Source organism: Equus quagga, chromosome 13 (genome assembly GCF_021613505.1).
Source record: "Equus quagga isolate Etosha38 chromosome 13, UCLA_HA_Equagga_1.0, whole genome shotgun sequence".
Taxonomy (NCBI): domain Eukaryota; kingdom Metazoa; phylum Chordata; class Mammalia; order Perissodactyla; family Equidae; genus Equus; species Equus quagga.
This window is the reverse complement of record NC_060279.1, coordinates 73,449,169-73,472,649: the sequence shown is the minus strand read 5'-3', so window position 1 is coordinate 73,472,649 and position 23,481 is coordinate 73,449,169. Positions and strand designations below refer to the sequence as shown.

General features: G+C 50.6%; 1 protein-coding gene across 1 annotated transcript in view; it reads right to left on the bottom strand.

The window, feature by feature from the left end:
* Window positions 1-22,849, bottom strand: part of PLCG2 (phospholipase C gamma 2) — a 144,504-nt gene extending 121,655 nt beyond the window's left edge. The window contains exons 1-2 of the mRNA XM_046682466.1: window positions 22,342-22,849; window positions 19,993-20,230 (exon numbers count right to left, since the gene is read on the bottom strand). Coding sequence (XP_046538422.1) covers window positions 19,993-20,230; window positions 22,342-22,401 — 298 coding nt within the window. The 5' untranslated portion in view covers window positions 22,402-22,849. The remainder of the gene's footprint in view (window positions 1-19,992; window positions 20,231-22,341) is intronic.
* Window positions 22,850-23,481: the final 632 nt, after the last annotated feature.

The following is a 23,481-nucleotide window of genomic DNA, read 5'->3' as shown; positions in this document are numbered from 1 at the left end:
GTGAGGAGTACATGCTTTACATATACTAATTCATTTTATCTTCATAACTGCCTGACATAGGTACAAAAATTATTCCCCTTTTATACATGGGGAGACTGAGGCCTGAACGTCACACCCTCAGAGAGGCCTCTGCTGAGCAGCCCTGCGTGGGTCCTCCCCGCCCCCTGACCTGTCCTCATTAGTAAGGGCAGGTCTTCATCTTCCGGTCCCTGTAATTACCCATCTCTTCCCACTGGCAAACAAGGTGCATGAGAAGGACCTTGTCGCTGTCATTTGCCTCCACTTACACAGCATCCAACAGACGTAGGGCCTGTCACCTCCTAGGCCCTAAACGGGTGGTTATGCAACAGGCACAGGAACAGAGAAACCCGGCTCAGAGAAGACCCAGAGCCCGGGGAGAAAGAGGCAGAAGCGGGACGTGGCCCTGGGCATCCGAGTCCTTCCCACACAGGTAACAACGCAAGCACGCTCTTGGTTCTAGAACCCCATCGACCCAGGAGTAAGGAATCATTTCCAACAAGGGACAAGGTCCCCTTCTCAGACTTGACAGATGGCCCCAAACTGGATAACGCCTAATCATTATCTGAAGACTAACTTGAAGGGCGCTAAATAATAGGCATTGAAGACCTACAAAGGCTTCCACCAAGAAGAGCAAGATGACTGAAGGAGCCGCCTGCTCGGGGGCTGGAGCAACATCAGGCAACAAAACTGGGTCCCGCAAGAAGGCTGGGTCCTCTGGAGCTCAGGCCCCGCGCTGCCGGAGAGCGCCTGTGCTCTGGATGGCTCGTGAGCCCCTGGCCTTCGAGAGGGCCAGGAGACCTTCCGAGTGACAGGAGTCCACAGAACCCAGGCAGGGGACAGGCAGAGGGGAAAAGAGCCCTGGACCATGGCAGTTCTAAAGCACAAACTAGGAAGTTGTAGAGAGTGGTCTCACAGCCCCCCCAAGGCCTCCTCCTGGAGGGACAGGGCCCCCTGGGACTGTATCTTCTGACCCTGGGGTCCCCAAGGCTGGGCCAAGCAGAAGCATCTTGCTGTCCTGTGTGGTCCCGAAGCTGCCGAGGCCACGACCCGTTGGTGACGGCTGGGAGACCCACACCCTAGCCTGGGCCCACCCGGGAGAGCTGAGACCCTCCAGCTGAAGGACCGCTCCCCCGCACTGTGCAGAAAGCCTTCCGTGTAATAGAACCGCCTCCCTTCACACAACCACCCTCTCAGCATTAACGCTCATTGCAGCAGGTGGTTTATTTCAAGCCTTCTGAGTTCCCAAACTGTGGACAATGACCGCTCATTCCTCTCATAACTGAGAAAAAAGAAACGCTTAAACATTAACCTCAGCAACTGGAAGGTTTCGTGCTGGAAGATTTGTCAGGTTGGAACCACCTCTGAAACCAGCAGTCACGGCAATAACAAAAGTGACGACATGTTGGCATTCTCCTTCGCAGCTGACATCTATTGAGCACTTACTCTGGGCCAAACCCTGGGCTATAAACCTGGTGTGTACAAGCTCATTTGACCTGTACCCCAACTCTATGGGGTGTGGCCATTATGATTCCCATTGCATAGCAAAGAAACTGAGGTTCAGAGAGGTTAGGTCAACTGCCCATGGTCACACAGGAAGGGAGCAGTGGGGCCAGAACCGGAGCCTGGATCTTTGCCCTCCAGTCTCCCTGTGCTTCACCTCCCACTGCATGTCTTTCCGTCTGACCCCTGCTACACCCTACCCTGATGACCCCCCAGGTCGGGCCTCCACTCCTAAACATTCTAACAAAAGACTATATGCCTGCCCCTCATCTCAGCTAAAACAGGTGGGTGCCCTCAAGAGACTTTATCCCCACTGAGAGCACAGTGCAATGAACAGCAAAAAGACATTCCATCCCTGGATCCTGACCCCGCCCCTCCCACTACGTTTTAAGACATTTATACTCCAGCCACAAGAGTCTGGCACAACAAACAGCCCGGGTTCCCCACCCCTACCTCCCACTCTCTCCTACAGGGAGGGGGCCCTCTTAAGAGCCACCTACCAGAGCTGCCTTCTAGACATCTGGACACATCCAAGGAGAGTTGGCCCTGGCCACCACAGTCTCTATCTCTGGGGGACTAATTCTGTGCCACAAATTCTTTGCCACTTGTCCCATTAAGAGGTGGAATCTATTTCTCTCCTCCTGCGTCTGGGCTGGCCTTGAGACTTGCTTTGCCCAAGAGAATGTGGCAGAAGTGACCCTGTACCGGTTGCAACCCTAAGCCTTAAGATGGTCTCCAGCTTCCTCTCTCTCTCACTCTCTCTTTCTCTCTCTCTCTCGGAAGCCAGCGACCATGTAAAAAGTCCAACTACTATGAGACCACCGTGCTGTGAGGATGTTCAAGCTAGTCACTGGGAGGGAGGGAGACAGACAGACAGACAGAGACAGAGAGACTGAGTGCAGGAAGGAGCCAGAGCAGGTAGACGAGGAAGGAGAGCCTTCTTGGGACCCCCAGCCCAGCCATGAGCTGAATACCGCCCAGTAAGGGATTCCAACCAACACCAAGCGGGACAGGACCACTCCCGGCGGGGCCTGCCCAAATTCCTGGCGCACAGAATTGTTTTAGGTCCTGTGTTTTGATACGGTTTCTTATACAGCAATAGATCATTGAAACACCATCCTCAAACTGGCTTCCAGGCCTGGGGGCCGAACTGCCTTCTCAGGAGCCTGACACGAGGAAAGGCCTTTCCCTCGGCGAGTCCTGGACGCGGGGTAACCCAAGCCACCCCCTACTGATGATTCTGCAAACAAAAGCACTCAATTAAGGCCTGAGAGACAGGCTTCACATACAGGCTTCTAGTGTGCACACCAACCCACAGGCAGAAACCCTCGCTCCCCCACTTACAGACCACACAGAGTGGCAGAAGCAGGGGTCAAGCCCAACACTGCTCTTAGATGTCATGTCCCGTGACTTCCACAGCCCATCAACCAGCCACAGTCACCCCAGGAAGTGCACACCCACGACCCTCTGGGGCACAGCTGAGATGTGGCCTTGGGCCACAAAGCGCTGCCTACAGGACCAGAAAGACCACTGTGAGATCATTCTGGCTGCTGTTTCCTGGGGTCCCATCAGGTACAAAACCTCCCATGGTCCCTCCCAGAGAGCGACAGAACTTATCTCGTTTTTATTATAAATGCATTCACGTGAACGTTCGACCAACGTTTGCCAACCCTCCAGACAATAAAGTCCATGAAATTCAAGACCATGTCTGTTTCGATCAGAACGCAACACTTCTTTGCCCTTAGATGACCAATAAGTAGTTATTAAATAAATGAATAATGGGAGGAATGAATGAAGCAATGATGAATGGAAGCAAGGAGATGACCAGTTAGTGACCGCCATCTTTGACGGGTCTTCAAGAGCTACACTCCAGGACGTGTTCTCCCGACCTCACACTTCCAACGCAGCAGTTCCCAAAAAGCTTTCACTACCATGCAATAGAAGAGGCTAATTCTAAAGAAACAGATCTTCTTCCCTCTCACACCTGAGGTCTGGTATCTCCTGGGACTGTAGGAAGAGCAGGGGGAAAGTTCTGGAAAGCAGGATCTTGGGCCACAAGTTTCATCATGAGGCTTCCCATGGGTGGCTTTGGTGGCAAGAGTCTCTTTCTCTCTCATGCCTAGAGGAGAAGCCAGGTGCATGCTCTCCCACCCGTCCTCTGGCCTCTGCAGACCTCGTTCTTCTAGTATTCACATCATTGGTCCAAGCGGTGGGCCTCTGACGAAAGCAGACCCAGTCTTACTCCTGACTTGACATGCACAGCCAATTGTCATCCTTCAGGGAAGTTATAATCTATAAAGTCACCATGAACACCGAATTAGCAAAAGTTGAACCACTGCTCCTGAGAGCAACACAGGGCTAGGGTCCTACCAGCCTCTGGTCACGACATTTTCACCAGCCAATCAATATGTGACCTCATTTCATGCATGTTTCTGTTTAAAGATACCTTATTTAATATATCACGCATCTCTGTCTCTATGCATGTCCACAAATGACTGCAAAAGTGCCACGAGATTTGGTTTAAGGGTTACAAATAAATTTTATTGAGTAGGCGAATTTGGAACTATAGAATCCAGGAATAATGAGGACCAACTGTGGATGCTCTCTCAGGGCTGCTGGGCTGGGGCTGCTCATGGTCACACGATCTGCTCTGTAGACGAGGTCTGTCTGCGAGAGAACAAGGACGGAATGCAAAGGCCGGCAAAACGATGAACAGAGACCGAGAGAGGCAGTTCCTGTTTCTGCTCCCCAGGGCCCTGGCTCCTTGGATCCCATGAGTTACAGAGCATTCTTCTCGGCCACAGGTTCCAATAAATTCTCCTTTTTGCTTAAGCTGGTTTATGACTCCACCAGCCAAAAAGATCCCGACTTGTGCCCTGGGCAGTGGTAACGGGCCATCAGACACACTCTGTAGAATCAGGACAGAGGTGAGAGAAAAGACTGGGCAATCAGCAGCAGGAGAAGAAAGGCACACCTGCATGCACACGCACACACGCTCCCCAGTCTGCAAGATGATCGGTGCCACTTGGGATGCAGGCCACCCCCAGGAGAAGGTTCTATGGGGACCACCAGGCAATGTGCAGAAGCAGAGCTGGAACCGGACGCTCAGGCCCAGTGATCAGGTGTCATACCTAAATCTAGGACAGACGGCCAGGCAAACTGCAAAGCCAGCAGACATGCACGATTCCACATTTTCAGTCTCTGTGGGAAAAGAAAGCCACCTGACCTCATGAAGTGGGGACACAGATTCACCACCGTGATCATGACAGCAGCTGCCACACGCAGAACACATTTGCTGCTTGGGGAAGAAGGCAGAAGACGGAGATAACAAAGGAAGTGGGTAACTCGAAAAGAGGAAGGAGCTAATATTCTAGAACTGTGCTGTCCAATACAGTAGCTACTGGCCAGATGTGGCCAAATTGAACTGGTCCACATTGAGAGATGGTCTGTAGGTATCAAATAGGCACTGGATTTTGAAGTCTCGGACCAAAAACAAGAATGTAAAACCTCACTAATAATTACATTGTGTACATGTTGAAATAATAATACTTTGGATAAACTGAGTTACACAAAATTATCAAAATTGGGGGCAGGCCCCATGGCCTCGTGGTTAAGTTTGGCGTGCTCCACTTCCGCGGCCTGGGTTCTCTTCCCAGGCGCAGACCTACATCCTTTGTCAGCAGCTGTGCTGTGGCAGCGACCCACATGTAAAATAGAAGAAGACTGGCATAGATGTTAGCTTAGGGTGAATCTTCTTCAAGTAAAAAGAGGAAGATTGGCAACAGGTGTTAGCTCAGGGTAACTCTTCCTCAGCAAAAGAAAAAAAATTATTAAAATGAATTTCACCTCTTTTTTTTTTCTTTTTACCTTTTTTAATACAGTGACTAGAAAATTTAAAACTATACATATACATGTGGCTGGCATTGGTGGCTCACATATTTCTTTCAGACAGCACTGGCCTAGAAGTAGCCCAGTTTGGCTACAGCAGAATGGAGTGGGAGATGGATAGGTGGGCGGTGTGGGTGGAATGGGGAAGACGGAGTACAGTGTGTGTTCAGATCTTTTGCCCACTTTTTAACTGGATTGTTTATTTCCTTATTGTTGCGTTTTAAGAGTTCTTTGTATATTTTGGATACAAGTTCTGTATTAGCCCGGTGTTTTGCAAACATTTTCTCCCAGTCTGTGGCTTGTCTTTTCAACCTCTTAACCTAAAGTTTTTATAGCACGTGGTGATTGGGGAAAGCTGGCCTGATGCAGTTCCTCTAAAAAGTCTGGTAACCTTGAGCAAGTCACCCAAGCTCACTTAACTCACCAGTAAAAGGGCTGACTGTGATGACCAGAGACTATACACGAATATCTATACACACCTTCACATGGATACATCTGTGCTTGTAGTGCCCAGCTCAACAACGAATCATGGCACATGCTCAATAAATGCAATAATTACTACACCTTCAAGAACGTTCCTCTTCCTGGTGCCAGCGGCACCCCCCAATTCCATTTCCTGCAGTCTCCCTTAGGGGGCGGCTGGGAGCCTAACAGCAGGCAGAGGGGCCCAAGAGGGCAGTTAGGAAGCGAGGAGGCATTTCCAGGCCTCTGTGAAAAGATTCACTAAGTATGGACAGCTTCGCCAAGGCATTAAACCCTGAAATGATGGAAAAATCTGTGCCTCACCTCACCCACAGCATCCGGGTGAAACTGAATATTTACTAAGGAAACTAAAAGGGGCTACCACCTTCAAACAATGGTCCTTTTGTCCTGCAAAAGCAGAAGTAATGGTTAAAATTTATGGTTCTAGACTTGAGCCAGGAATCACAGCCCTATTGATCAGTGTCTATGGCCATGTTCTCCGTGCTGACTTTTTCAGAGCTTCTTCACTCAGTTCCCCCCATAGTAAGGACCCAGATGGCAATGCCAGGCACCAGGAAAGTGAACATAAGGACACCGCCCACAGAAAGCAAGTGTTTACAGGAAAACAATGCATCAACTAACAAGCATCCAATGAGTTCTATCTAAAATAGAACAGTGAGCCATCAGGGAAATGCATAACAGAACCACATGAGACATGACTTCACTCTTACTAAGACGGCTATCCTCAAAAAGACTGACAATAACAAGTGCTGGTGAGGATGTAGAGAAATTGGAACTCTCGTTTACTGCAGAAGAGAATGTAAAATGGTGCAGCCACTTGGGAAAACAGCCTGGCAGTTCCTGAAACAATTAGGTCAATGAGTTACATGTGACCTAGCAATTCCACTCTTTGGCATATATCCAAGAGAATGAAAATATATTCACACAAAAACCTCTACATGAGCATTCACAGCAGCATTATTCACGGGAGCCACAAACAGGAAACAACCCAAATGTCCATCAACTGATGAATGAGTGAACAAAATGTGGTCTATTCATACCATGGACTATTACTCGGTCATTACAAGGAGTGAAGTGCTGACACGCTCCAACATGGACGAACCTTGACAACACTATGTTAAATGAAAGAAGTCAGATGCAAAAGGCTACATGTTGTATGAATCCATTTATAGGAAATGTCCAGAAAAGGCAAATCTATAGAGAGAGAAAGTGGATTCCTCCTCAAAAAAAAAGTGGCAGCTCATGGCGGTAGTTATTCAATCAACAGCACGCATTTATTAGGCACCTAATGGGAGCACCTGGTGCCAGAAGCTAGAAGGACAGAGATGAACAAGGCACCACTTGCCTCAAGGAACTAGAGTCCAGGCTTTTCATTCCAGACCTAATTCTGGTCGGCAACTCTGCACAGCCAGACATCTTTGGAACCAACTTTAAAATGGGAGGTCATGCAAAGCCTCATTCTCAAGAAAGGAAAATGACACCCAACTCATACCCCAGAAGACGGCCTGTTCTTCTAAGAAATAAATGAGCTGAGCAATCAAACAACTGGAACTAAGTCCCAGTGGTCAACTTTGGAAATTACTAGACTTCCCTCAACGTCAAATTCTCATCGAGAAGATTAGGAAAGTATCAACTTCACGGGGTTGGTGTGTGGATTACATGAGAGCACATCAGCAGCCTTGGCCCACAGTTCGGGCGCCACCCCACGTGGGCATGTTGATGCCATGGCGAGATCCACAGCCTTTAGCCAACAGCAGAACTGAGCTGCTGGTTTCACAGCCTGGGACAGAATTAACGCCAAACCAGGAGAAGGAGCACATGTGACACTCACAAGACCCTCCCTTTGTGGATGAATTCCATATCTGCAGGAGACGTAAAAGCTGACAGACATCCAGATGCCAGCAAGAGTGGTAGGAGGGCACACGAGTCGGCACAGCTTTCCTGGGGACAACTGAACGCTGTGCCCAGAGCCCAGGACACAGCCTTTCCTTCCTCCCAGAAATTCTTTTAGAAATTTATCCTGTGAAATGGCCAGGGACATGCCTAAGAGTCAGCTATAAAAATGCTCCCAGGATCACTGTTTGAAGAGCAAAATAATAAACTACATGATGTCTGAAAATAGGAGACTGGCAAACAAATAAATAAAAATTAAAAAACAAGATGGAAAACGACAGCCACTTAAAACAAAAGGGAAGCCATATGCTTAGAATGGAAAGATTTTCATAATTGGAAACAACCTAAATGTCCATAATTAAAAGCTCAGGGAAGGGCCAGCCCAGCGGTGTAGCGGTTAAGTTCACACACACTGCTTCGGTGGTCAGGGGTTCGCAGGTTTAGATACTTGGCATGGACCTACACACTGCTCATCAAGCCAGCATCCCACATACAAAATAGAGGAAGATTGGCACAGATGTTAGCTCAACAACAATCTTCCTCACCAAAAAAAAAAAAAAAAAAAAAAAGGACAGGTAAATCTATCAAGGTGAACTAGCTGAGTAAGACCACTAAGGGCAGTTAAAGCTACCGAGACTAACATGCATACCTCACAAACATTACATTATATATTAATTATAGATTAAAATTTTTGAAACAAATGTGAAAAATACATATAGGAATGATAATTATCAAATCGTGATACTGGTTTCTCTAGGGAGGGGTATACATAAGGACTATATTTATAATATTTTATTTCTTAAGAACAAACAAAACAGATCTAAAGCAAATATTATGATTTGTCTAAGTTGGTTAGAAAGGTGTATTCATTTCCTGTATTTCCTATAACAAATTACCAGACTCAGTGCCTTAAGACAACACAAATTTATGATCTTAAGTTCTGGACGTCAGAAGTCCAATGTTGGTCTCACTGGGCTAAAATCAAGGTGGCGGCAAGGCTCCCTTCCTCCTGGGGGTCCAGGGAAGAACCCGTCTCCTTGCTTCTCCCAGCCTCTGAAGGTGGCCTGCATCCCTTGGCTCGTGCCCCCTTGTCCACCTTCAAAGCCGCTGATCTCATCACTCAGACCTCTGCTTCTTATCATCACGTCTCCTTCTCTGACTCCCACCCTCGTCCGTTCCTCTTTCACTTACAAGGATACTGGGATGACACTGGGCCCACCCAGATAATCCAGAATAACCTCCCCATCTCAAGATCCTTAACTTAATCACACCTGCAAAGAGCCTTTTGCCATATAGGATAACGCAGTCACAGGATCTGGGAATAAGGATGTGAACATTTGCGGGGGCTTTATTCTGCCTACCACAGAGTGTACAGAAATCATCGTCGTCATCATAGCAGCAGCCGCAGGTAACCCCTCCCGAGGGCTTTGGGATACTCATGAGGCACTAGCCCTAAGTGTGCTACATAATTAGTCGCCTAATCCTCATGAGAACCCAGCGAGGAAGGCACTTCTAGCATCCCATTTTACAGATGGGGACGATGAGAAGCTAAATCACCCGTCCATGCTCACAAACATTGCAAGTGGCAGAGCCAAGATCTGAACCCAGGCAGCCGGACCCTAGAGGACATGCTCTTGAGGATACACGGTCTGTTGTAGTCCTTACACCAAGCTCAACATTTAAAATAGAAGAAGATGTCACAACGTAGCACAAAATAAAAAAGGCAAATTACTACAGAGTATTATGAAAGGACTGCATTTTGTAAAAGTGTATTTACATCTTGCAAAAAAAAGAAAAAGATCTGGCAGGGCGAGCACCAAGTTTTAACACGCCCTGCTCTGGGTGTGAGGAGAAGGGGTTGTTATGCTCATCCAGTTGTAGTTAAAATGTTGCTACTAATGAATACATGTTACTTCTTCAAGGAGAACAAAGTCAGAGTTGTTTCAATTAGGGGAAATAAAACAAGGTCAGAGGAGACCGGCCCAGAGCGGTCTTAAACAGGAAACCGGCCTGACGTTTGCCCTCGGCCAGCCCAGCTTGGGCCCTTCTTGCCTCCCGAGGACACAGGTCCTCCTCCAGCCAGGCCCCAGGGCAGCACGGGGAGCTGTTCCCACTAGCAGAGGTTGGCATGGGCCAGGATGGCCTGCAGCGGCTGGGCCTGGTGGGGAGGCGACACCGGGTGAAATCCAACCGAGAGGAAAGATGAAGCCAGAGGAAGCCAGCGGGACCGCTGGTCCTGAGGCTGGCGCCTCCGCCTGTGAGCCCCGCAGGGTCTTCTCCTCCTCCTGCGTTCTCTCTACCATGCTGCGCTCATTGTGACTTTGCTAGTCTCCGTTCTACAAATTAGTAAATGCCCATGTTTTTCTTTCTCAGAACAGAATCCTTCTTCACACACACAGACACTTCACCCCCGCAAAACCCACTCCCACCCCCGGCCACCAGCAGGACTGTGTAAGATGAGAGCAGCACCTTACAGCTTCTTCCCAACTGTGCTGGGAGCATGGAAAAGGCCCCCTTTGCTCTAACCTGGCATCTTTACCGATTCTGTTTATAAAACTTCACCACTGCCCTGCTGACACAGCTACTCCCCCAACTCCAGGCTGCCCCAGCCTCGCAGAAGGAGAAAGGCGAGGAGCTGAGCTGCCTGCCTACACCAGGCTCAAATCCAAGGGACCTTAACCCCAATAGGACCCCTGCCCTGAGCCGCAGAAGAGCAGGAGGCAGCCGCCTGCACACGGGTGGGCTACACCGAGGCCTCCAGGCGCACGCAGACACAGGCACTGACAAGCCATCAGGGCAGGACGGGCATGAGGCAGACTCTGTCAAGTGCACAGCATGCACGTTACATGGCATTCACAAAAGTAATCGTCACACCCATCCTATGGGGCAGCTCTGCCATCACCCCACCCCACAGACGAGAAAACTGAAGCACAAGGAGGCTAAGTGGATTGCCCAGGGCCACACGGGCAGTAAGCACAGGGCCAAGACCGGAACCACGGTATATGGTTAAAAGGGAAGTTGTCATGGAGATGCCCTGTGTCCACCCCAGATACTGCCATCTCCGGGGAGAAGGAGGCAGGCAGAGGCTGAGGGGGCATCCAGGTCCTTTCTCATCTGCTGACCTATCTGCGTGTCTGTGAGGCACCCGCTGTGAGCCAGGCACAGGCCAGGTGCCGGGGATTCCTCCCTGGTGAGCTGGGAGGCCTCACTCTGAGGGCAGGCATTGCCAGAGGGCAGGCAAAGTCGACACTAGGATTTCTGGCTTCAACGTCAAACTGCACAGCATTTAAATCTCTTGCAAGACAAAACAAGACAGCATGACTTTGCTGGCCTGATAGGCGAAAATGTACATTTATTATCTAAGGCAGACCGGGGGTGGGCGATAGGGATGATTCTCTTTCCAAAAGGATTCACCAAGGGATGCCTCTTATCAGCTCCCTCCCCTAGGTAGACACCCCTGAGAGAGCTGACTTGCACCAATTTTTCAGGAGCCTCTAATTACACGAAGTGGGGTACCCCTGCATCCCAGGGCTCGCCACTACTGCAGGGGAGAGATGCTTGTCCCAGACGCCTTTCTTGGTGATTTACCTCCAGGAGCTCATCTGATCCTCCTAGTGACCCTATAAGGTAGGTACTATCATTCTTCCCATTGAAGAGGACACAGAGGCACAGAGAGGTAAGTCTCTTGCCCAAGGTCACACAGCTAACAAGTGATAGAGTCAAGATTCAAACCCAAGCAGGCTGGCTCCTCAGTCCCCACGTTCAACCAGGATCCTAGACCCCCTCTAAGGCCCCGTCCCAGGCCAAGACCACTGTAGCTAGGAAAAGAGATGACACCGGAATACAGCAAGGGCCCTTCAATTCCTTTACGACAAACTCCAACTTGTCTATAATATCTGCAGCCAAATGGACACATCAACTGCTGTGCTCGCCCCCAGTGTCCCTCAAGCCCCTTGTAAAGGGGAGTATACTCATTTGTTAGGGCCGCCACGACAAAAAAACACAAACTGGGTGACTCAAACAGCAGAAGTTTATGGTCTCAGAGTTCTGGCCGCCAGAAGTCTGGGATCAAGGTGCTGGCAGGGCTGGTTCCCTCTGAGAGCTGGCAGGGAGGGTCTGTCCTGCCTCGCTCCTAGCTGCTGGTGATGGCCGGCAAGCCTTGGTGTTTCTTAGCTTGGAGATGCATCACTGCAATCTCTGCCTCCATCATCGCACGGCCTTCTCTCCGCGTGTGTGTGTGTGTGTGTGTGTGTGTGTGTGTGTCCTCTTCTTTTAAGGCTTCGCCACATGAATCAGGGAGGGAGACACAATACCACCCATAACAGGGACCCACCTCTGCCCATAAGCCCCGAAGAAGCCAGGCTACGTTCCCCAACAGGAGACCCACCTAAACTGCCCCTCACACCCAAGGTGACCAGAGAGGACACTGGCGCCAAAACAGCCAGTCCCCGTGCACTGGGTCCAAAAGAGCCGGCCGATCAGAGGCCTCTCTTTGGAGCCTGGAGAACCAAAACCTTCTGATGGGGCTGCACAGAGTCAAGGTGGAGAGGGGCTTTGCTGGGGAGGGTCTAGCCACAGCCAAGAGGACACCTAAGAGGGCTGACAACACCTGTCTATGGAGAGATGTCACCACCAGTGGTGCTTGTCACAGACAGGATGGGAGAGTCCTCAGTGCTGCCACCTCCCTTTCCCATGGGAGGCTGTTCATTTTCCTAAATTCTTACAGGACCCCCACAAATCCCTACAATCATTCTATTCTCCAGCCATCAGTGGGGTGCCAACAGCCACCTCTGCATCCTCCAAAATTAGGGGCCACAGAAGAGCCCACCAAACCTATTTCCCTCTCTTCCCGGAGCACAGCTAGGCCACGTCTCCCAGCATCCTTTGCAGTTAATCATGTGCATGGTTCTGGTCAATGGAAGGTGGGAGGAAGAGGCACACTGGCTTCAGGCCTGGCCCGTAAAATCCTCCCAAGCTGTCCTTCACTCTTCCTCTTCCCCCAAGTGCTGGCTGCACACAAAGGATCCTGAGGTGGCCTCAGATGCCTTAGGGGATGGTGGTGCCCTCAGACAGCAGAGCCCCACTCCCAAATCCCACTGGATCATAGACTTGAGTGAGAAACTTGTATCATATCAAGAAATCACTTGTCACTGCAGCTAGCATACCCTGACTAACATGGAAGCTTCACTGCTGTACCCTCTGCCTGGAATGCTCTTCCCCAACAGCTTCCCATGGCTCCCTCCTTCTCGCCCTTCAAGTCTCAGCTCAAAAGGTCACCTCCACATTAAGGCTTCCCCAAGGCCTGCCCTCCTAAAATAGTGCTCTTCACTGTTACTCTGTCCCAGTGCTCTGTTACTTTCCTTCCTGCATCCACCACAATCGAAAATGATTAAATGACTAGTTTGGCTTTTTCTGTATTTCCTATGAGACCGTACACTCCTCTAGGGATCTCCTCTGTCCTATTCACTTTATCTCCAGTGACAAGCATAATACCTGACACACGCCAAGTCCTCTTTGAATATCTGCTAAATCAACAAAGGAACAAACGCTAAGAACATCAAGTGATTGCATCCAGGTCAGAAAACAACCCTTGAATAACCACAGAAACCAACTCCTCCACTGTCCAACATACAAGCAGGCCTGTGTCAATGTCAAGAATAAAAATGTCAGCTCCATTTTTCACACCAGCAGGCTCCAATGTGGAGAACCGGTACCCCAGACGGGGAGCAGGACAATCCACTGGGTGCAGGAAGGAAAATCATTATATAAGTGGAAATTCTAATATTTATCTCATCCTTTCTACAACGCCATTTCCATTTGATGATAATGACAACGATGATGACAAGAGCGGCTAACGTTGAGCGCCTGCCTCCTCTGCGCCCAGCTCTGTTGACAGCAGTTTACATACATTACTTCACTTAATCCTCACAACAACCTGATCAGGCAGGCTCTTTAATTATTCCCATTTTACAGATGTGGAAATAGAGGCACAAAGAGGTGACATGACTGGTCCAAGGTCACATCCCATTTAGGTGGAAGGGCTGGGATCTGAAACCGGGCTGCAAAGTCTGTGCTATTGTAATACATAACTGCACGTCTATAACCAAAAATTAAATAAGTTTACAGACGTTGGGGACACTGGCTGAATCTTATTTCTCACGGGATGCTTGACTGAAAGAGCTTGGGGACCACTTTCAGACAAGGGATTTCTTCTTAGATGGAAAATGCCAGTGAAAAAATATCTACTTCTCCATTGTTTAGAAAACATTTTGATAAAATAACAATTTCCAAAAATATTCATTTTTAATGGATAAGAAGCGCAAGGATGGTTTCCTGAGATCCAGCTATACAGACGGGGCTGAGACACAGCACAACCTCCTTTCACTGCTCCTGGCTCTCTCACCACTTGTCCACACCGTGCGGTCTCCTCCTGGCACGTCGGTCTCCCCCACTAACCAGCCATCTCTAGAGGCTCCTTCTTCTTGGCATCTCGGCACCCGGCCGAGCGTGTCCTCTGCACGCATAAGGAAGAGGTGCATTTCCCTCTTGTAGCAAAGAAAGCCTAAACGATGCTGTTGTTCTTGGGTTCCAACCAGGGTGCTTCTCTATCACACACAGAACTGAAACATCTCTGAGATCACAGAGGAGGAGAAAGCAACACAGAGTAGGAAGAAGATAGGAGACTCCAAAGGCAGACAGACTGAGCACAAATTATAGTTCTGTCCCTTGCTGGCCGTGTGGCCTTGGGCATGCCACCTAGCCTCCCTGGGACTCGGTTTCCTCATAAATAAAGTGGGGATGATTCCTGCTTCACAGGGTCACTGTGAGGACTTAATGAGCTGTTATAGGTGATGGGCTTACACTGGGACTAGTACACATGGAGCGGCTCTCATCATCATCATCATCATCATCAGGCAGACAAGCTAAGAACCTAATACCAGGAAACAGAACAGCTCCTATTTTTGAGAATCCCTCATTCATGGGCAGCCACAACTTGCCAAAAATAAGCAGATGGGGAAAACATGTGTAAGCGAAAGTGAAAACTTCAGGATAAAAGCTTATTCAGTGGAAATGGACACAGTTCAAAGCCTCAAAGGCAGGTGCTCGCCGCTCCAGCCCTATCCAACTCCCCAAACAGGTGGCACCACATTCCAAGCCTCCCAGGTGGACAAGACAGTCCCGAGACCCCGAGGGGTCAACTCAGAAAGGCCCCCTGAGTGGGCTCCTTTCCACCTGGAGACTGCTCAGCTGGGGCCCCGGAAGAAGAGAAAAACCACACAGGCAGCACTTCCCAGCAGTTCCACGAGCTCCCTGCCTACATTCGGAGGCTCTCAAGGAGGCCAGTGGGGGAAGGAATCCCGGGCACCACCTTATCCATCACCCCTGGAAAGCAAGCGGGAGACGGAGGGCCAGGAAGTGAGTGGCTAGCTGAAGATCCAGTCTCCTCCATTCGAAGTCAGCCCATGTGACTCCCGCCCATCACCTTTTTTCTTTTTTCTCTTACTGTATTATGTTTCAATTATGCAATATTTCCCGCCTATGAAAAAGTACATGAAATAAAATCCATTTGATTCTCACCCAATAAGGTAAGAACTATTATTATTTCATTTGACAGATAGGGAAATGAGGCACAGAGAGGTCAAATAACTTGCCTCGGATCGCGCACCCTGTAGGTGGTAGAGCTGAGATCTGAACCACGAGTCTGGATCCAAGTCCAGGTGTTCTCATGGTCTCTTGGCTCCAAGGTGGCCGCCATCAATTCCTTCCCACCCTGGATGTGCATGCCACCCCCTCTCCCAGAGAAGGCTCTCCATACCTTGAACCTGAGCTGGCCTTGGTGAACTGAGCTGGTACAAGTGACTTCCTGGGACTCTTGGAACACGCACCCTAGGGGGATGCCAGGTGCCATGTAAGAAGTCCAACTACCATGGGACTGCCAGGGGGCAGGTGCTCAGTCAACTGCTCCAGTTGAACCAAGTCTTCCAGCCATCACCATCAAGGTACCAGATGTGGGAGTGAAGATTCTGGAACCTTCCAGACCAGGTGACATACCAGTTGAGTACCACCAAATGACCTCAGTCCAGGCCACAGAGTAGAAGAATCACCCAGCCAAGCCCTGCCCAAACCTCTGACCCACAAATCTGCTCGCTCACATTCAATGGCACCTGCTGAGCCCACTTCGGGATGGCCAGCCAGCCGGCCACCCGGCAAGCCCCTCCCTCAACTCTCTACCCAGGCAACTCCTCCACTAGGAGGCCCCCCCAATTCCTCACCACCTCCCCACACCCAGATGGCTGAGAGCCCTCCTTCCTCACACGGAACCCTCACTGTGGTACTGCTCACACCATCCTGCGATGGCCGGTTGCTGATCTGTCTCCCTTCCAGGTCAGGGACTCCATCCTTCCTCCTCTCTCTCAACAGAGTCTAGCACCCAATATGATGGCAAATATGGACCGACCACTTGATACAGCTCCACCACGACAGGGTCCAAAGAGAAACCCTATTATAGCCAGCGACATCCTATGGCTGTAAGCAAAGCAACACGTGATGTTAGACGAGGGTTTCTCAACCTTGGTACCACTAGCATCGTGCACTGGATAATTACTTGTCGTACAGGCTGTCCTGTGCCTCGTAAGACGTTTAGGAGCATCCCTGGCATTGACCCACTAGATGCCAGGAGCACACCCCCATCCCAGTTAGGACAACTAAGAATATCTCCAGGCATTGCCAAATCCCCCTGGGGGAAGGGGGAAGACAGCCCTGGATGAGAGCCACTCACTGCTTTAGACAATGGGATCCATGCGTGTCTACCCTCACCCAGGCCTGCACAAGGTTTATGACACCCATCCAGAAGTCACCTGCCACTTGCGAAGTACCCTAGAACTGCACGCCCGTGCTCCTTCATGCTCGCCTGCCCCTTCTAGACCTCACAGTAACCTGCAGGTTCCTGCTAACTAGGCCCCTGAAGAAACGCTACAGCTGGGGGTTCCCTCAGGAATCACCCTCACGACAGAGGCTGGAAACGTGGCCCTGGGAGTCCCCATCCTGGGCCCGGAGGCCTGCGCTCTCACAGTGCTCAGGCGAGCACCACTGCTAAACTCTTTACCCCACACCTGGCTTTCACTGTCGCTTTACAAACACACGAGCACAGCCCCCTCACACAGGATGGCCAGAGCGAGTTCAAAACCCCAAACCCAATCACATCAACCCCCTTCTGAAAACCCTTCAGTGGACCCCTGCTGCCCTCCAGAAAGAGCCCAAACGCCTAGGCGAGACTTTGCCACCCCGGACAAGCCGGGCATGGCCCATTAGCAGCAACAACGGCAAAAGTAATAGCAGCTGCTCCACGGGTTGAGTGCGTACCCCACGCGAGGCACCAGGTGGAACCCCTCTGATGTATTTAGCCGCTTATCCTTTCCCAACCACAACCCTGTGAGGTGGACACCAGTACTATTCCCATTCTACAGACGAGAGAGTTAGAGCTCAGAAAGCAGATGGAACCTGCCCACGGCCACACAGCAAAGTTCATCCAATGATGCTGGACAAGCCCCACGCTGCTCAGACCTAATGACACAACGACGGCTCCCTGGGAGTAGAATCCAGTTCAACTCCTGTGGTATCTCAGTACCTAGCACAGCACCGGGCAGAGTCGGCATCCAGATATGGGCGGATGGAAGGATGGACGGATCTTCTCTAGAGGAGTAGATAACCAAACCCAGCCAGTCACCAGGACCACCTGGGGAGCTTCATAAAATACCAACCAGCTAGCAACTGACAGTCATCCTCAGCCTCTCCAGGGAGAAGGAAGAACTGCTTTGTTAACTGAGTGGGGAAAACTGCAGGGCATGGATTTCAGGAGCCAGAATCCTGTCTTGCGCCCCTCGGAATGTGCTTCAGGAGACGGTTCCAGTAGGCTGTACTTTTAAAAAAATTCCAGGTGTTCCTGATGGTCAGCCAGGCTTGGGACCCACAGGTCAAGAAGAGAAAGGACCCCCCCACCCCTCTCAGTGTGGCACACCTGTATTTACCATCAGCGGCCGTCCGCCCCCTGAGGCCCCCACCCCCGCCCCAGCTGCAGCAGGTCTCTGGGCCACCTGGGAGGTCGAGCGGGCCAACGCAAACAAGACTGGGGGGAAAGTTGGCCGTCTCCACACACGGGCATTTTCAAAACAGGGCTTGTGGCTCTGTGCCATCTGCGACCTGCTTGGCTCCGAAGCCAGGAGAAACCTTCTGGAAAGCTGTTTAATCTCACCCATAATAAGAGAAACCAAATGAAGAACTTTGCCAAGCTACCAGAGTCTTCCCATGAATGGCCAAGTTCAGAACTCCATGGCAGTGTGGAGAGAGTGTGGGCGACAGGGCCCCTCACACCTCGTGGGCTTTTGTGGGGCGCTGCCAAATTGCCCTTGAAATTTAAAACACCCCATACCCTTTAACTCAGAAATAACACTTATAGGAAGTTCTCCTTCAGATATACCCCTATGTGTGCATAAAAGAACAATGCAAGGGTAACCCTCGCACACTGCTGGTGTGGGGTGTGCTGGTGCTGGTGGTGGGCATGTAAAATGGGGCAGCCACTTGGGAAATAGTCTGGCAGCTCCTAAAATGAAAGCATAGAGTTACCACATAACCCAGCAATTCCACTCCTAGGCAAATACCCAAGAGAAATGAAAGCATACGTCCACACAGAAACTTGTACACGAATGTTCACAGCAGCACTATTCATGATAGCCAAAAAGTGGAAACAACCCAACGTCCACCAGTGAATCAACGGATAAACAAATTGTGGAATAGCCATATGATGGAATACTATTCGGCCACATAAAGGAAGGAAGTCCTGAGACACCCTACAACGTGGGTGACCCTCGACAACGTTATGTTAAGTGAAAGAAGCCAGTCACAAAAGGCCACATATTATATGATTCCATTTATAGGAAATGTCCAGAACAGGGAACTCTATAGAGACAGAAAGTGGATTAGCAGTTGCTTAGGCAAGGGGAGGAGGATGGGGAATCTAGGATGACGGCTAATGGGGACAGGGGTTCTTTTGGGGGTGATAAAAATGTTCTAAAATTGATTATGGTGATGGTTGCGTATATCTGTGAATATACTAAAAGCCACTGAATTGTGCCTTTTAAATGGGTGAAATATACAGTATGTGAATTATACCTCAATAAAGCTGTTACCAAAAAAAAAAAGACAACTGCAGGCATAGCTGCTGCAGCTAATAGAAAAAACTGGAAACAGCCCCAATGTCCACCTCCAGGGCTTAGCCTGTGATGCTGCAGCTAGAACACTCTGTGGCCGTGACAGAACAAGGGAGAATCATGTGTTGATAAGAAACCACCTCCAAGATAATTATTAAATTCAAAAAAGAAATCAAGGCGCAGAAATGTCTGCAGCAGGTACCCATTTGTGTAAAAAACACGGTACACACATCATACAAGCACAGAACAGTTGTGGAAGACAAAAGAGCTTGTCTCTGGAGCACGGGATGGGGTTAGGGAAGAGAGACATTTAGTGATGAATTGTTTGATTTTCCACCAAGCGGACATTTTAATTTTTCCATCAAAAAACAGTCAATAAAAAAATGCAAATTAAAGCAAGTCTCTGCAACTGAAAATTGCTTAAGTCTCCTCACTCTGCTAAAAACAGTTTAGAAACTTTAGGAATAGAACCAGTTGCCCAATCTAAGGTGGGGTGGGGAAAAGAAGAGACCCCCACCAGGACCAGAACATCATCTGAAATCTACAGAACATTCAATGACGCGCTGCGTCCACATGGAGCTGAAGGCGAGGCCTCTCGCTCTGCGGTTTGCAGTAAAACCAAAAGGCATCTGGCTACCAAGCTCTAACTTTCTGCAAGCTCCGGCCAGGTAGCCCTCCAGAGGGCAGACAGCTTGACCATCACTGGGAACCAGACGAATCCTGATGCCGGCAGACCAGGAGCGCACCCCCTGCCAGCCCAGGGGAGCCGTGTGCATGTCATTTCCCAGTTGGCCCCGAGAACCTCTGCCGCCTCACCAGCTTTCTGGCTGAACTGCCCCTCTTGCTCCAAATGCCATCACAGACCCAGACAAAGTGGCCACGCTTTTCATTTTCAGAAGAGAAGAAGGTATCAGACCAACAACAATGGAGTGAGTGCGGAAGGCAGGAAGGTGAGACGGCGCGGGGCCGCACCGCCCCGTCCCCGTCCGCTGGTACTCACAGAAGCCCTCGATCTTGTCGGCCGTCTTGCTCCAGGCCACCTGCCGCGTCTCCATGATCACCTGGACGGTCCTGCGCTCCGGCGTGGACTTGCGGAAGCTGAACACGGTCATCACTGTGCCCAGCTCCAGGGCCCTCTTGATCTGACTCTTCTCGTATTCTGGAAGGGCACTCACGTTGACCATGGTGTTCATTGTTGGCCACTCCAGGGAGAAGGAAGCAGTGAGGGAACAAGGAGGCTGGAGGGCAGAATAAAGGAGTGAATTGGTTGTAGTTAACAGAGGGGATTTAGTTAACAGGGGTTGGATTTCAAGAGCCAAAATCCTGTCTCATGCGCATCAGGATGAGTTTTAGAAGGTTCCAAGGGCAGGGAATCACTGACCACTCAGAGAACCCAGGCAGGACACACAGAGGTTTAAATGGAAGCGGCGGTGTGGGAGGAGCCCCCTCACCTCAATGACCCAACCGTTATCCCGGCTTTGAATAACCAAATCGCCCCAGCCTGGCTGTGATGCCCCCCACCCCCACACACACTTCTCTGCTGTAGAAGATTTGAATAACCAAAGCAGCCAGACAGCCACCTCCCACCACCCTCAACACCAGCATCCTTTTCTATCCTGCCTAAAGACTTCTAAGCATCCCTTTACTTCCTAAGTGAATACGTCCCTGGAGACCTCTGCATAGAAATGGGGCCAAATGGACAGAAAACATCAGGGCCCAGCAGCCTCCAGCTCAAATCCCGGCACGGGTTCCTGCGGACGTGTGGGCAGGCTGTGTGACCTCGGCAAGCCTCAGTTCCATCCTTTCTAAAACGGAACTGTAAGGACCATTAGGAAGCCTGAAATCCGACACCACCAGCAAAGCCCCCAGCGTGCGGCTCCGCGTCCCGGAGGTGCTCTAGATGGCCACTTATTCCCACGCGCGGTCAACCTTCATCAGAGAGGGGCTGGGGCCCAAAATCTTGGAGCCATCGTCATCTGGTCTCTCTCACATCCACATCCGATCCTTCAGCAAATCCAGAATGCAATCCGTCTCGTCCCTTCACTGGTTCCTCCTAGGATCTTACATTTGGATGATTCTAATCACCTTCTAACCGGTCCCCCTGCTTCTGCCCAGCCCCCTACAGTCAACTCTCAGACCAGGAGCTGAAAGAATGCTTCTAGAACAAGAGTGAAATGACATTACTCCTCTGCTCATCCCTGCACTTGCTCCCTGAGCCCTCTCTCTGCACCCCACCCCCCAATTTTGCCTCCCAAACATCCAAAGACACACCGCCTGCCACTCGGAGGGGACGTGGACTGAAGGCTAGTGAGCTGCAGACCCTACGCCAAGTGACTTAAGCCCCCTGGGTCTCGTTTCTACACTTGCAAAGGGGAAGAAAGATTATAAGAATCTCCAAAGGCTCTTGTAAGGATTAAAGCAGAGAGTATCTCACGCCCTGAAAACTTGATGCACAGTCAGTGCTCCTACACTTAACTATTGTTACTGCTGCTAGCAATTATTCTGTGTGTCTTTATCTCCTCCGCTTCCTCCAATCCCTTTAGGAGCCCACACTTGTTACTCTGCAGGGGCACGTGTTCAGCCAGGGCTGTCTGGGTCTCCACTCTGACTCTGCCTCCCCACAGCCTCCTGCCAAGCTGCTCACAATCGGGGCCTCGGTTCCCTCATCTGTCAAATGGGGATAACAATACCACCTCAAGGGGCACTGGATGGACTAAAAGCTACAGTGTATGCACAGCCCCCAGCATCTAGCCAGGCCTCCATCATACTAATCAGCCAGCTGGTCAATGCCTTAATCCAGCGTCAACTCTAAGCCAGACACTGAGCTGGGAACCACTATGCAAATACAGGGGGATGGGGAGAGGCCCAGGCCTTGCCCTTTGCCCCCTCCTCCCTCCACCTCACACCCAGAGCCAAAGGCACCTCCCCACATGTGCTGACAGCTGGAGATAAAATCGTGAATTACACCTGCTCTCTGCCCATTAGGAAAGAGACGAGTCAGCTCAATGATTCTAATGTAAAGAGGTAAACGCAGCAGCAGAGAGATGGGGGGGGGGGGCCAAGGGGGCAGTGGGAAGGGGTCCCAAACTTAGTCTGAGGTGAGGCTGGGAGCTTGGAGCGTTCCAAGAAAGCTTCTAAGGGAAGAGGGCATCTGAATCCAATCTTTAAAACAGATGAAGCAGGAAGGAACAGGGTTCTAGTCAGAGCAACAAGCTTAAGCAAAGATCCAGTGGTAGGACCAATAGGGTGCACCAAAAACTCTGCCTGAACTGAGCCCCCCCCCACCCCACCCCCATCCCCCTCTAATCCAGGTCAGAGAGATGCACAAGGTGCCCGTGGCCAGTCTCACCCTGCTGAACTTGCTGTTGACTGGCCCTCTCCAGTTCAGCACCTGCTGTATCTGATTCATCTCATTTATCTCGGCGGGAAATACTGGAGGTGAAAACCGAAGTCCTCGGGGCTGAAATCACGTGCTCAAGGTCACGCAGACAAGTGGCAGCCCCAGGATCCGAACCGTGGTCTGAGTCCCATGCCCCCGTTCCTTCGGCACCTGCCTTCTGGAATTCAGAATCGCGTGGCAGCATTTAGCCAGAAAGTAACTAATTGGGCAGCCCCCGCCCCTCTCAAGAGAGCTTAAAGGACTTTCCAAGGTCACACAGCTGGCAAGTGGCAGAACCAGGCTTTAAACCAGGTCCCAGCTCTGCAGCTCTTCACCATGCTGGCAGCCCCCCGCCACACGCCTCTGGAGTTCCCCACTCCCAGGTCTCAAGGCCAGCACGCAGCAGGGCACGAGCAGGAACCACAAGTCCTCCACCTCCGATTAAAGCAGCCAGCGGGGCGGCCCCAGGGCCCTCAGTCCTTCCTGACTCTGGCTCTGTGGAGGGCCACGGACTCAACCTCCCCAGGATTCCAGTTACTTCCAGCTCAGAAGCCCAGTAGATCGGCTCAACCATAAACATCAAGTCTCTCCTGTTGCCTCTCGCCAAGAACTGGAAAGACATCCTCCTGGCCGCAAGATCCTTGGAGGCAACCACCAAAATCCAGCCAGCTCCCAGCTCAGGCTTCCCAAGGTGATGCTTCTGCAACTAAGGCAAGGTCTCCGAGCCCTTGACCCCAGGGGAGGGCACTAACCATCACAGGCAATTTCCATTTTGCTTCTGCTTTCAAAAAAAAAAAAAAATGAAATGGGCTTGAAATCCCTTTGTTCCTGTTTCTCAGCCTCCCTGGGTTACTCTGTAAAAGGACTCGTGTTGATACAAATGTGGCTGGGGTTCAAGAAGAGGTTTTACCATTTCTACTTTTCAGGTCCCTCTCTTCGAAATAAACTTCTGGGATACAGGACCCAAAACCAGGAAACAGGGAAATTGTCCTCTCTTCGGTGCTCTCTGCACACATTAGGCCAGTCAAGGATTTCAGACAAAATCCCACAAAACAATTCTGAGTTAAATTCAGCACAGTCGCATCCCTGAGAGGGAAACGCCCCTTTGAC